General features: G+C 35.1%; 1 protein-coding gene across 1 annotated transcript in view; it reads right to left on the bottom strand.

Annotated features, from left to right (window-relative positions):
* LOC150108900 (chromatin remodeling protein domino-like) overlaps positions 1–15,382 on the bottom strand; it is a 731,915-nt gene that overhangs the window by 668,958 nt on the left and 47,575 nt on the right. Inside the window, exon 3 of the mRNA XM_090410792.1 lies at positions 4,979–5,318. Coding sequence (XP_090266918.1) covers positions 4,979–5,297 — 319 coding nt within the window. The 5' untranslated portion in view covers positions 5,298–5,318. The remainder of the gene's footprint in view (positions 1–4,978; positions 5,319–15,382) is intronic.

Here is a 15,382-nt window from a genome sequence, read left to right as displayed (position 1 = left end):
GCGGGATGAAAAACGCCAGATAAACTGGCGAAAAAAACCCTACTGCCTGTGCCCAAGACCGGCTAACTTGGCTATGGCTAAGGAAGATCCTCAAATTCCTCACGTCTTCGACGGGAATTGAACCTGGGACACTCCTTCCCCAGTCATATGGTTGTGAAGCGCACAGCCACTAGGCTAACCGCGCAGACATGTTTATATAAATCAAGTTACTATATAGATCCATGTATAAAAATGTTTATATAATGTTTATATATGGATCTATATAGTAACTTGATGTTTTGCTATAGGATTAGCAAAATAATAATCCTATGGTTAGCATTTTCAACTCCACATTGTGCGAGACCAAATTTGTGACGTTTGATAAGACAGATGTGGTCTTGATGTTCAGAGATGCATTTATTTATAGATCTTCCTGTTTGTCCATAGTAAGACAAGTTACAAGAACACTGCACTTTGTATACACTAGGTAACATCATTGGTGAGAGTTAATCTTTTGGAAATAGTAACAAATTGTGATGATTGATTATTTTATCCAGATTATAATATAATATCCAGAGCACACAAGACTTGTGTGCTCTGGATATTAAAGATTTTATGATGCTATCGACAAACAGGTAGATCTATAAATAAACGCATCTCTGAAAATGTGGTGCTGAAAAGGGGTGCTTAAGGGTCAAAGCTGTATAACTGAGAGGAGACCTCCACATAGCCTTTAAAGGAATGCAGAGAACCGACCAGGGCTTCTGACCTAATGTCCAATCCTCACCTTCTCGTGGTGCACCCTGTTGGGTATCTACTTTGATACTGAACGAACGAGGATGGGCTGGCAATTTGGGATTTAGCCGACCAAATTGTATTCTTATTGGTTAAACCAAAATAAAAAATGATGGTACAACATGACAAAATTTCATGCCGGCTGGGGCGTCGCCCGGTTAAACAAGGCCCCCGTTGTTTTCGCCAGGGAACCAGGGCGAACAGCGAAAAGTCAGCTACTGGAACAAATCTGAAAACAAACCCCAACTCAACATCACCAGAGTTAAAGATCGGTACTATCAACGTAAGAAGCCTGAATGGCAAAGAAATGGAGCTAGCTGAGGAATTAGATAAGTACCAGATCGACATAATAGGGGTGACTGAAACAAAAAAGACCAAAACTGGTGAGATCTTTCTGAGCAATAAATACAAAATGTTATATTCAGGCAATAACAATCAAGGAAAAGAAGGAGTAGCCATAGTATTCAACACAAAATACGAGGCTAATCTTCTTGAATGGCAGTCAGTCTCAAGTAGAGTAATGTGGGCAAATATGAGAATGGGGAACTGGACAATGAGACTTATTTGTGCCTATGGTCCCACAGAAGGTTCTACTAAGGTAGAAGTGGAGGAATTTTTTGAGGCTTTAGAAAAAGCAACTGACACAATGAAAAAGGAAAAGTTGGTCCTTGTTGGGGATCTAAATAGTAGAGTAGGAAATGATTGTGAGACATACAAAAATATTTTGGGAAAATTTGGAGAAAAGAGCAAAGCTAATAATAATGGCAAATATCTGTTGGATTTCTGCTCAGGACATGGACTGGTTATTACTAACACCATGTTCCAACATAAAAATGTGCACAAATTCACATGGAGAGAAGAGGCTAGGAATAAGAAAAGTCTCATTGACTATGTTATTGTTGATAGTGATGTTTTCTCCCTGGTGCAGGACACCAGAGTGTACAGAGGATTTGAAATTGGAAGTGATCACTATTTAGTCTTGAGCAGGATAAAATTGAATTTCATATTGAAAAGAATAACATGTAAGAAAGTTTTAAAGCGAATAAAAGTTGAGCAGCTCTCAGATGTAAACTGTAGACTAAAATACAGAAATATTATTGAAAAGAAAATGAAAGAGTTTGAGAACAGGAATCAAACCTTGGAGATTCAGTGGCAAACTCTAAAGGAAACATTGATTGATTCTGCCAGAGAGGCATGTGGTGAGGTTGTGTGCAAAGATAAAAAAATCAGAACTCCCTGGTGGACACAGGAAGTTAAAGAGGCAGTGAAGGAAAAGAAGAAAGCATATCAAAAGTTCCTGGCAAATAAGTCAGCTTTTACTCTTACAGAATACAGAGACAAATGTAAGAAAGCTAAACAGTGTGTAAAACTAGCTAAACAAAAGTCATGGGAGGACTTTGGCAAGAATATAGAAAATAAATATCAAGAAGGTGGCAAAATATTCTGGAGGTTGTTGAAGAAGCTTAGGAATGGAGGAAAGAGTGCTGTAAAAGGAATTAGAGATGATAAAGGTGAAATGAAAACAGGAGAAAAAGATATCCTTGAAGTATGGAGTAATTACTTTGAAAAACTGCTAAATGAAACAAGCAGTGATGACAGCACAGTGATAAAAAACACTGACCAGGCATGCAGTCAGGAATACATATCCATACTTGAAGTAGAAAAAGCCATCAAAGGCTTGAAATGTGGAAAGGCAGCAGGAGTAGATGATATTCGACCAGAAATGCTGAAGTATGGTGGTATAAGAGTCTTACAGTGGCTGCACTGCATAGTTCAGAAAGCCTGGACAGAGGGACGAATTGCCGATGATTGGAGTAGAGCTCTGATAGTACCCATATATAAAAAGGGAAATAAAACTGAATGTGAGAATTACAGAGGTATTTCCCTACTGAGTGTTCCTGGCAAGATCTATGCAAGTATACTTGAGAAACGGTTGAGAAGAATTGTGGAAGAAAAGCTTGGTGAAGAACAAGCTGGATTCAGGCCAAATAGAGGCTGTCAGGATCAGATCTTCACTTTACGACAAATAGTCGAGAAAGCATGGGAATATAACAAAGATCTGTATTTAAGTTTTGTCGATTTGGAAAAGGCATATGACAAGGTGCCAAGAGAGAAGCTATTCAATACGCTGCAGTTATATGGTGTCAATGGGGCATTATATCAAGCAATACTTAGTCTTTATTTGAGTTGTGAGTCTGCAGTTAGAATTGAAGGAAGTACAGGAAGATGGTTTAATGTTAAATCTGGTGTGAGACAAGGATGTACGTTATCCCCTCTGTTATTCATTATCTATATGGATCACATTATGAAGGAATGTGGTATTAAACCTGATATCAAAATTGGAGATGTTAATGTCAGCTCTTTGCTTTATGCGGATGATGTTATACTTCTAAATAAATCCGCTACAAGTCTGGAAGATTCTCTGACTAAATTGAATAGCTGTTGTAATAGATATGGTATGAAGGTCAGCAATAAAAAGACAAAGACAATGAAAATAGGCAGAATCATTGAAAATGTCAACTGTGTTGTGAATGGAAAACCTGTGGAACAAGTAAAACATTTCAGCTACTTAGGCACAATTTTTACTGAAGATGGTAAACTAAATATAGAAATAGACAACAGAATCAGCAAAGCTGGTATCGTGGGAAGTCAATTGAATAAATTCACATGGAATAAGAAAGAAATTAGTTGGAACACTAAATTAGCTGTATACAAGACTGTGTTCAAACCAATTTTAACTTATGGATCTGAGAGCTGGGTCAGAAGTAAAACACTTGACGAAAGACTAGAGACCGCAGATATGAGAGTCCTGAGAAAGATTAGAGGCGTGAACAGATGGCATCAATGGCAATATCATATTAAAAATGAGGATATTAGGAAAGAACTTGACATTGTCAGCATCCAGGAATGCGTTAGCAGAGCTAATCTCAGATGGTATGGTCACTTAAATAGAATGGGAGAGGAAAGATTAGCAAAACAAGTGTTCTCTGCCAGGTTGGCAGGAAAACGACCCAGAGGAAGACCAAGATATAGGTGGATTGATACGGTACAAAGTGCCTTAGACGATAGAAATATAAGATCTGATAATGTTGGAGTCTTGACAAGTAACAGACTGATTTGGAGGAAAATTGTAGATAGGAAGTTAGTAATGATGTAATTTTTTTCATGTAGTACTGTCATATCCTGTACACCCCTTGAGGGTACATGGCAGGAATTTGATGATGATGATGATGATGATGATCTCTGAAAATGAAGACCACATCCGTCTTATCAAATCTTAAAATCTGGCTTTGCACGACATGGAGTTGAAAATGCTAACCATAGAATCCTATGGTAAAATCCCAAGCTACTACACAGATCCATATATAAACTTGAGTGCCTATATTGCTGAAGCTTTGCATCATAGACCCAATCTTAACCAGAACGACTGTCTCACTATTTCAAAAGTCTGGGAAATTGTATCCTCAATTGTATAAAATAAATTTATCAGTTATATTTTAATTTAATTTAATTACAACCCAATAGTTTTTAATCCTTAAACACGCTACTGTATACATAGAGGGATTCCAATGTAAACATACACACTAATATTTTTTTGAATGTAATTCCTATTGTTGTTAATAACTGTACTGATGATGTCTTATGATACTTGAGATGAAATATTTACATATTAAAAAGTTAATTTGCTGTGGCATGGTGTGATTTTTTAGTTATGAATACTCCACAGGTTTCACTATATAAGAAAAACTTTTCCTAGTTATAAGTCGGACATTAAATTGCAAGAAAAATAATCAAGCCCATTAACAATAATTCAACAGAGTACAGTTGGTTCTCACTAAATCACAATTTCATGTCCTGTCACAAAACATTTAAAAACCATCCTCATTTCAAGGACCAATAAGTGGCAGGCTGTGGTTTGCTGATCCCTATATCAGAGGTAGGAATATCCAATAAACCCTTCTTATGTAAAGATGGATTTCCTGGATTATCTAACCTGCCCATACATGATCCTATATAGAGTTCATGGATAACTTTAAATAGCATACCTGCAACTCTACTATAGAAATAATGTTGAGCAACACAGAAATTTATCCTACTTGTAAAAATAAATAAATATTGGCAAAACTATTTACTGTATTCATATTTTCACTTATATGATAGTGTTAATATGATAATTTAAGAAGATCACTTTAAATATGCTTACCTGCCACCTGAGCAGGAATGGCTATGTTTTGTATCTGTCCACCCAAAGAGACACCAGGAATGAAGTAATGCTGATAGGTAGCATTTCCTATACCACTAGATGTAGAATTTCCACCTCCTGAAATAGGTGTTGCAATAACAGCACTTGCAACAGGCTGGGTTAATGCAATATGCTGCCCATGTATCGCAGTAACTTGAGGTAATACTGGTGACTGTTCTGGCAATGAGGAATGTTCAATATGCTCTTGTCCATTACTTGTTGACTGCTGAGGCTGGGTTGTGTCTTTATCTCCAATGGCATCTTCACCTCCTTGGATCATGGCCCTGCCTCAGCTGGGATGCTATTAAAAAGATTAATACCAATAGAGATGAATTTAGCCAAAAAAAATTATTTATACTAATAGCAAATCTAAATCAAATCTGTAAGATAACTATCATATTAATCAACAAGAGTAGAGTGGATAAAAGGGAAACTTATTTTTGATTAAAAATGGCAGTATGATGAATTTACTTCCACCTAGAGTATTTTTCAAAAAAATAAAATATATAATAAATAAAAAGTACAGGTTTATTTAGTATACAGCACTGATACTTGGTGCATGCTATTTCTTTATTGCATTATCTCATTTCGTAGTTTACCATTTATTTTTTACATCTCAGATTATTTCTGCATGGCAGAGTAATAGGGCCAACTAATGCTGCCGCATGTGTAACTCCCATTTATGTTCCACACTTTGTAGTGCACCACTGAATGAAAAACTGGACTAATACTGAGATGGTTACACCCAAAAAAAAAGCAGGAACAAATCTCTTCAGGGTTACAAACTTTGCCAAAGTCATTTTGAAAAGATCACATTTTGCATAAGATTTATGCCTAATGCTGTAGAGTTATCTGAAAGAGATTCAGAGCAACCTGAAAGGTTGTAAGTAAAACCAAAACAGGTTGCAAAAGTGTTTTTTTTTATTCCACCCACTAAAGATTGTAAACTTATAGCACATTAGCATATGAATAGCAAAAGGGTTTTCTTTATCATTATTTTTCATTTTATTTAGTCTTTAAATAATCTGGAAATCTTACTCCACAAGGTTTTTAATGAGTAGGAGAGTTGTGTCATATCACATAGTGAAATTCATCTCCCAACTAAAGACAATCAAAAAAATCCCTATATGTGGCAGGATTCAAACTCACAGCCTATTGGTTTGATAGTTGGTACATTAAGAACTCGGCCAATTAGGCAAGGAAACTGAAAATATCAAAAAACATCACAATTCAGATAGAAGTACTGACAAATTTACTAGTATTTCAAGCTTAGAAGTCAAAGTTTAACACTTTTTCATTGACTTAAAGCTAGAGGATGGCAAAATATCACCACTGAGCATGGGGTTGGAATGGTTTGAAAAATTCAAGAGATGCTTTAACTTCTATATCTTCATAGTCACAGGCAAAAGACGGTGACTAATAGTTAAAAACAGCTAAGAAATTCAAGAGAAATGAAAAACTAGTATGGAAAGAAAATGAGACAAGCATTAAAAAGTGCTCTTCACGAGAGAACTTGTATATGGTGATCAATCATATATTACTAATGCAGTCAACCCAGGTGATCAAGTGAGTAGCATTTCTACTTTCCAACCTTTAAAATGGCCGCAAGTTTGAATCTCACAGTGGATGTTGACATTTCTCTCACATCCTGCCAAATGTATTATGCAGTGTAAGTATACATTTGCATAATACCTGCTTAGTGAAAACCCCTAAGCACTAAGTCGTTTGAAAGGATTTCCATGTCTGGTCTCTAGAGTAGGAATTCTGGATTATATGACATTTAGCTTATCCATGGTACTATGTACAAGAGGTTTACACTCTTTGAATACTGAATTTGCATAAAAAATAAGTAAATCTTGAGCCACTACTCACAATTTATTTATTGCTGCAACTTATATGAGCATTTAACATCCTGTGAATGAACATTCTGATCAGGACTTAGTTCTTCCTTTGATTATTATGATCAATTATTGCTAATTTACTTTCAAGATGTTTAAAATAAATAACAAATGAATATGTATATACAGTGAAAACAGCTTTCAAGTTTTTCAGAAGCAGAGGATTCTACAGAAGTGATATGTTAGTAACAAGAAAGTTTAGAAGTTATAATCAGCCTAAGAGAAATCTGGTCTTGACTGTTATGCTGAACGTCATCAAAGGTAATAGGAGAAAAATGTCTTGTTTAAAAGAACACAAACAAAATTGTTTCTTTAATTATGTTCTGATCACTCCAATGAATGTTGTTACAACCATCACAGTTTGGGACACTGACTGTAGATGATCTTCAAGACTTGGGACACTGTCTGAGTAATGCAGAGTGTCACATGAGTAGGAGAAATGGAGAGTGCTCTCTCATAAGCAAAACTGTTCATAGGATTTGAGATTAGTTAGAGAGGGTAATTTATGTATATGAGAGATGGGAGGAATGAAATAACAGAGCCAAGATGAATATTTGCATTTGAAAGAAAAGCAAGAACAACTTCTACTACTTATCTTACATTGCAGTGAATGACCAGATTGAAAACCAGATTGGGTGGAATAATACAGACACTAAGATAACCACCCAATCAAATGCCCGAGAAACTGAATGTAACAACATTGGTTTCTCAAAATTACCCAATGGGAGATGTACAGAGATGGAGGATTCAGACTAAGAGATCTGCTATAGATCTTGACTGAAAGAATCCATATTGGTGAATTGATAATGTATGCTTGATTTTATCAAAATAGTAACTACAGGTAAACTACCGATTTTTCAGCACCCTTGATTTTCAAGCCTTGCCAGATTAAGGATGACTGAAACATTTTACCGAAACAATGTAGGTCACATTAAAATAATTCAGCAGTACACCTTTGAATTACTAATTTTATCTCCTCCATGTCCCTAAAGCATAATGGAATGCTGGAAACTTAGATTAAATTAACATAAATTAAGGTATTAAATAAAATGCATTAGTATAAATGATATGGTGCAAGTAGATATGGACTTATGTTTACTCTTGGCACCACTACCACCATGAGTTGGCCTTGTTTAAAAACCCTAGCGACTTTTGAGTGTACTATTTTAATTTTGTCTGAACTAGAGAAGGTGCTGGACTTCTGCAGCTTAATACAAATTAAGCTAACACTATGTCCCATCCTGGGAGAAACATGGCGAGACCAGTGTTTCTCAATGACAGTAATTAATATTTTGAATGTCTCTTCGTCCCCCAAACTACTGTCTTGTAATCTGACTTTCTGCTTAACATATTCTTGTTTTTTGTGAAGTACATATTCGAAGATTACCTGCACTGAAACTGATTTTAGATATAATACAATTTTATGAACATTGCATTTATGTTTCTTGCTTTCTTTGTAACAGTACTGTGTAAAAAACTGTACTTATAGTCAGGTATCTGACTATAAGTACAGTTTTATAAGGAGAGTACATCTATTCATTTTATAGTGGATTTCAGGATTTCATTTGTGCTGTGCTCTGTCTTCAGTAAGGAATATAAATAAAAATAAAATAAAGGTCGAATAATAAAATCAAGCATGTTAATATAAAGAACCTAAGATATAAAATTTAAGGTTTAATAGGATTATTCCCAAATAAGCTGAATAATTCACATTAATTAAATATAATTTACAGTTAAAATAATTCACATAACGGGTAAAAGGAACAAATTAAAATGAACTATATGTTAAGAGAAATAAATACAAAAACTAAAAGAATGGATAAAACATTCTACTTTCATAGTACAAAAGCAGTAAATTTTCCTCAATTTTTACAAAGATGCAAAATTTATTTTTATCACTGCCAGTAATAGCTAATCAGTAAATTAGACATAACAAGAATTAGTCAATCAGCCATTAATTAATCTACTACTTAGCAAAAGTAAGTTAATTTGCCATGCTTTGTCAACATTATGAATTTTTAACTGAAATCATTATTATCATAAGAAACCTACAGGGAGTAAAAACTCACTGAGAATGACCACATATGGCTCACACCAGCTGTTATACCTTTTCATAAACGCATTCACACATTAGATGCACTCACCACTTCAACAGACAAAATCATTCCACTCACTCACTACTCTATGAGAGAAAAATTTAGCTCCCATCCCTTTCTTAACCACACATATACTTAACATCCCCATATGACTCCTTGTTCTCTCCCTGCCTTCCACACAAAAAAAAATTTCACAATCTGATAATACTATTTCAGAAGGTTACAGGCCTCTATCATGTCACCCTTCTTTCTACTATTTATCAGTGTCTGGTCTATATACTCTCAATTTCTCCTTATGATCTACATTCCATAATCCCGATCTCAACTTTGTAACTCTTCTTTGTACCTTCTAGACATCATCTTCTGCCTCTTCTTCTTCTAACCAAATCTGCACACATTAGTCCAAGTGTAGTTTTGTATAGACATTGTAAAGAAACAAAATCGCTTCCTTATCCTTGCATGTCAATGTTGTTTTAGTATTGAAATTATCCTCTACTGTAAGCTGCAATTTTTGATAGTGACCTTTTGAACTACCTAAACTTCTACACATAATCCCACAAATATACTATGCCACTGGAAATCTCTTCAAGTCAAAGTAACATGACTTCAACTTTAATAACAATGAAATGACAGCTATTATCATTTGACCACAGTTCCCATCTATATAAATCATTATTTAAGTGTTGAGCATCCCTGACTGCCCTGTCTATATTTGCATCATTAGCAAGCAAGCGAACATCTCATGTCAGATCCTTCCTTCCTGACATCATTAATGTGTAAATTGAGCAATAAGAGTACAAAAACTGCTTCCTGGAGTATCATACCGCTCACCTTAAATCTTGCAGATTTACACCCACATATACTACCACTTACTAATATCTGTCCTTCAGCCACCTGATTATTATTATTATCTCAAAGAAGTAAAGAACTTAACTGAGGGAAGCCATTAGCCATAACGGCAGCTGTCACACCTATTCTTCAATTTATTTACACTACCTGCATTCATGGTCTACAAACACAATATCAAATACTGCTCTATGAGAGAAAAATCTAGCTCTCTCCCCTCTCTTAACTTCAATAAATGCTATCTCAGCCTCCATAAAATTAAAAATTCCACCTACTTGTATACAATATGTTCAAAGCCTTAAAATAATTTGGTTTGGCTCACCAGTCGGGCAGATACTTCACTAATCAGATGTCAGCCAAAGTGTACTCTACTCACAGTCACTAGTCATATGACACATTAGGTTCCAAGCCACCATTATAAAGCAAATTTTATTGTATAGTGAATCAGTGCCTTTCATTTTTTCTCCCAGCTGTAGATGCATGTATTCATTTAATAACTTTTTTTTTACGCAGTCAGTGGCGTGAGTGATGTCAGTTACACAAACGAAAAAGTTAGAAACATGGAATGGTAAATTGACTTTTCTTATCTCTGTGTATTATTTCTGGTTTAAAATATGCCTCTTCACTAAATTTAATAATTTTAATTTTAATGTTTAATGTAACAGGCTTATGAGTCATCTTTGTTTTCAGCGGAAGCAATGGTACCTATATTTGGATTTTTATCTGCCATTATTAACAACAATAAAATATTGTTGTTAATAATCTCATAAAAAGTTTATAATTCATATCGAAACAAGAGAGAAGCTGTGAGTAACAATTTCATAAACGGAATCCACAAATCCCTGCGCATTACTTGATGAGTGGCAGTTTCATGTCACTAAACCATAGTGTAAGAGAATGAATGCAGTGTCATATAAATGGGCATTAGTAATAATTGAAATTATAATTATTCTATATCAGGAGAAACTCAAGACCACCAAGTCATTATATGTACCCTATTAAGGTAAACAAGGATCTGTGATAGTTACACATAATTAATTTTATATTATTATTAGCTTCCTACCAACAGTTTCTTCAACTTAATCTGATATTTGTCAAGTTTCCAAGGATACAACTGCTTCACTTAAGAGAGTCAGAAGCCACAACTGGACAATATGATAGTAAATTAATTGGCCACTGGGCTTCTTATTACATAGCCTTAAGGGAGCCCAATACCCAAACCTTACCTTCTCATGGGTTGTCCTGCTATTAGGTATCCACATGGATACCGAACAAATGAGAACAAGCTGGCAATTTGGGTCTTAGCCAATTAACCTGTATTCAGTATTGACTTAGACAATAAAAGATATCCTTGAAACCTATGACCAATTATGCACACAAAAACAGTCCACATGCAGTCTGAAGAAGGGTGAAACTATAACCTCTACAAGACTTTTTTTTATCAATGTCATATCCTCACAATTTTTGCAATTTGGCTCTTAAATTTCACTTCTACATTCTCTCCCCACTGCAAAAATAAATAATTTTTGCAGTACGTCATGATTACAACTTTCCTCTTCTGGGTACTGCTACTTTACATGACATGTAAAGTAGCAGTACCCAGAAGAGGAAAGTACCCAGGCTCTAGCTCTCTAATACGTATCAAAGAGCCTATGCAATTCGTTAGTCTATTATCTAACACCATCTGCTCCAATTTAAATACAAACTTGTCATAAGTGTTATCACAGGATGCAACATCAGTAGCTATCCATTCATGACTGTTAAAAGTCTTAATCACCCTACAGCAATTATAGGAATCATTTTCATCTGATGAGAATATGAAAGTGCTACCTTAGCTAAGATATTCAGAGGAAGACCCCTAACACCAAGCTACCAAAGAATGCTCAGAAGAATAATATGGAAACCTAAATAGTAAAGTGGATGTAATCAAACAGGAATTCAAAGAGTCAATAGGGATTCAGGTTTGAAGGTAGACACTACATAAAGAACTACACAATATCTGTGTCAATAAAAGAGCATTGAACATGGCCAAACATCAATCATGAATGGATAGCTACTGATGTTGAATCCTGTGATAACACTTATGACAAGTTTGTATTTAAATTGGAGCAGATGGTGTTAGCTCTGCTCCAACGATAGAGCAGCACATTCTAAAATATTACCTAACTGTACAAACTGAAACAAGATAAATTCGAAACTATTAACTCTAGAATGGGAAGGATAACTTCAGAACCATCATTTCTGTTCAGATCTGAATGGTGAAGAAAGGTTTCACAGTATAAATGTTCCATGAAATACTTCAAACTAGCTAAAGTGCTTTCGGAAACTAGTGGCAATACCTCATCACATATAAAAAAAACCTAGCCCATTTTAAGTATACAAGATCTCATGCTCCTCAATGCTAATCTAACTGTCAGTTTCGATGTCTCCTCCTTATTCACAAATGTCCCACTTAAGGACATCCTGGCTCTTATCCAAGCAGAATTTCCCTCCGATATCTCAGTCCTGTTTCAGTTCACCAACTCAGGTTACTTTGTTTGGCAAGGGAAATTCTACAAACAAATAGAGGCAACAACCATGGACCTGCCTCTTTCTGCCCCCATGGCTAACTTTTTCATGGAGACACCTGAAAAGAATGCCCTTAATTCTCCCCCCCCTCTCTTCCTAAACCCACTATTTGGCCAGGTGACATGGACACCTTACACACTTTCCCATCCCCCCCCCCTTTTTTTTTAATATTTTTTATGTTGTAACCTCTCCATACAGAGAGGTTGGCTTCTCAACCTATAGTACTTTAGTACCATATATGGTTTTTTGAACAGCCACCATCCAAAGATTTAATTCCTAGTCTGATAGCCACTATTAATCTTCAAAACAAAATCTTTAAGTTCATGAGGGAACCATGACAAACTGTATGCATATGTAAATGTGTACTGAAAGGAAGGATTAGGTGAGACATCATCTAACAGGTGTTTCTTGAATCGTTCCATGATATAGTCAGTGTTGGAGAATGAGGACTACCTATGATAGTACCTTCAATCTGCTGGTAATGTTCATTCTGATATTTGAAGTAGCATTTCTCAAGAACACTTGCATAAATCTTCCAAGGAATAGAGAAATTCCTCTATAATTCTCATATTAGCTTTATTCTCTTTTCAATAGATGGGTACTATGAGCACTCTACTCCAATCATTTGGAATTAGACACTCTGATCTATGAATTATGCAATGTAGCCACTATAAAACTTTATACTTCCATATTTTAGCAATTCTGGTCAAATATCATCTACTCCAGCTGCCTTTCCACATTTCAGGTTGTGATAGCTTTTTCTACTTCAAATACAGACATATATTCCAGATGGCATTCCTGTTGAGTGTTTTCTACTACTATGTTGGCACTGCTTGTTTCATTTAGCAATCTTTCAAAGTTATTACTCCATACATCAAGAATATATTTATCTTCAGTTTTCATGTCCCCTTTATCATCTCTAATTCCTCTTACAGTACTCCTTCCTCCATTTCTGAGCTTTTTCAATAGCCTCCAGAATATTTTACTATCTTCCTGATATTTATTTTCAATGTTCTCACCAAAGTCTTCCCATGATTTTTTGCTTAGCTAATTTTACAAAATGCTTTGCTTTCTTACATTTTTTTTCTGTATTCCCTAAGAGCACAAAGTGCGATACTTGCCAGGAACTTTCGATATGCTTTCTTCTTTTCCTTCACTTTACCAGCTTTAGAAATAATAAATTGTGCTTTTCCATTCATAGTAATTCCTTAATTTTCTGTGTAAGCTAAATTAGGAGGCAGAGGCTTCAATACTTACAAGCATTTGTGCAATTCGAAAATGAAAGTGGTTAGCCAAACCTGAAGAAACAGCATGTAGCGCTTCATCTATAGCTAAAAAAAATTCACAAGAACAACTTTCAGAGCTATAGCAAAATCCAGATGTCTAGATAGATCATTTATTTCTTCAGCATAGAGAGAAAGAGTTTAGCCTAAATTATTAAGTAGTGTCTTATTAGAATTCTTAGCAAACAAGAAAGATAACTGATGATGGTCAAATACCTGATAAATTTTCACATACACCTGCCCCATATAGAGGCAAAGACCTGTTGCCAAAAACAATGCATATGGTGGACAAACCATGATAAAATCAGAAGAAAAAGTTATTTATCATTTACTGATATAATGTCTTTATTTAAAAAAAGACAGCATGAAAACAAATATTTGTGTGATTTGGCAAAGCTTCATTTAATTTCCATACTGCAAACGCAAAACAGGTTTATTAAAATAAACCTAGAAATTAAATGAATTAAACAATTTGACCACAGAGAGCTGTAAGATAAATAAGGACCTGCAAGACCATGCATAAACTTGATGGTGTTGGTGATAGAAGGGCTTTTTTTTTATTCCTGCAACAGGTAAGTATTACACTCTACATCTCATGAACTTCTACATTTTAAGATTAAGATAAGGTGCTAATTAATTCCCTTCCCTTCTGTTGATTAGGAGATTCCCCAGAAATAAGCTGTAGTCTTGCAATAGAAAAAATACAATCTCTCGACATTCACAATGCACTCCAGCAATCTAACAACTCTCAAAGTAAAAAAATCTACTCCTCTCACTTCCTTCTTCACCACATCTTTATACAACTTCCAGGGATGGCCTCTTATTCTTCCCATCTTAACATCCACTCCTTTCTCTTCTTTTCCTCCTATCCACCAAACTCTGTTATCAACATTCCCTCAAACGCTCTTTCATAACCAACACTCTAGGGTCCTGATATCACTTTGGTCATTAAAACATTAGTCTTAGGATCCTCTTTAGTCTTTCCACATCACAATGAAAACCAGGTGACCAAATCTGAGCACGAGAGAGCATGTGTAGTCGGAGCTATGCCTTATGTAGAGGCACCACCACCACTACTACGTCCTTATTCCTACATGTTACTGTACTCTTTATCATAGAAGCAATATGATGTACAGCTTTCACAATGCTTGTAACTTCAATCTACTGTCTACCATCACCCCAAGATCTCAAATCTCATCCACCAATACAGTACGTAGTCTTATATCTCTGTATCCCAAAGTGTAATACTTTGCATTTATTAATATTAATACTGGAATAATAATAATAATATCTTTATATACATATATATATTAGTTCCATCAACCCAATTAAATTTCATTCACTACATTTATTTATGTTTATAATGCAAATAGTAGTCTAGTAAGAAAAACAAATATTTGTTTAATATACGTAGGCGGTTCAATAAGTAATAAGACTATATTTATACAGAAAACAGATTACCTTTAATCCTCATCATTTACATGGTATTTTTCGAAGTAACTACCATGAGACTCTATGCATTTGTCCCAACGTTGCATCCACTTCTTAAACACATGTGAGAGTCTGTTTTTTGAGAGTTCTTTCAAAACTGCCTCTGCAGCTTTTACACATGCTTTGTTGCTTTCGAAATGGTTGCCTCTTAGTGGTTTCTTGAGCTGAGGAAACAGCCAGAAA

The sequence above is a fragment of the Typopeltis vanoorti genome, chromosome 2 (genome assembly GCF_054136105.1).
Source record: "Typopeltis vanoorti isolate ZY-2024b chromosome 2, IOZ_Tvanoo_1.0, whole genome shotgun sequence".
NCBI classification, from domain to species: domain Eukaryota; kingdom Metazoa; phylum Arthropoda; class Arachnida; order Uropygi; family Thelyphonidae; genus Typopeltis; species Typopeltis vanoorti.
Note: the sequence above shows the minus strand (reverse complement) of the source record. Positions and strands in the feature narration are given on the sequence as shown.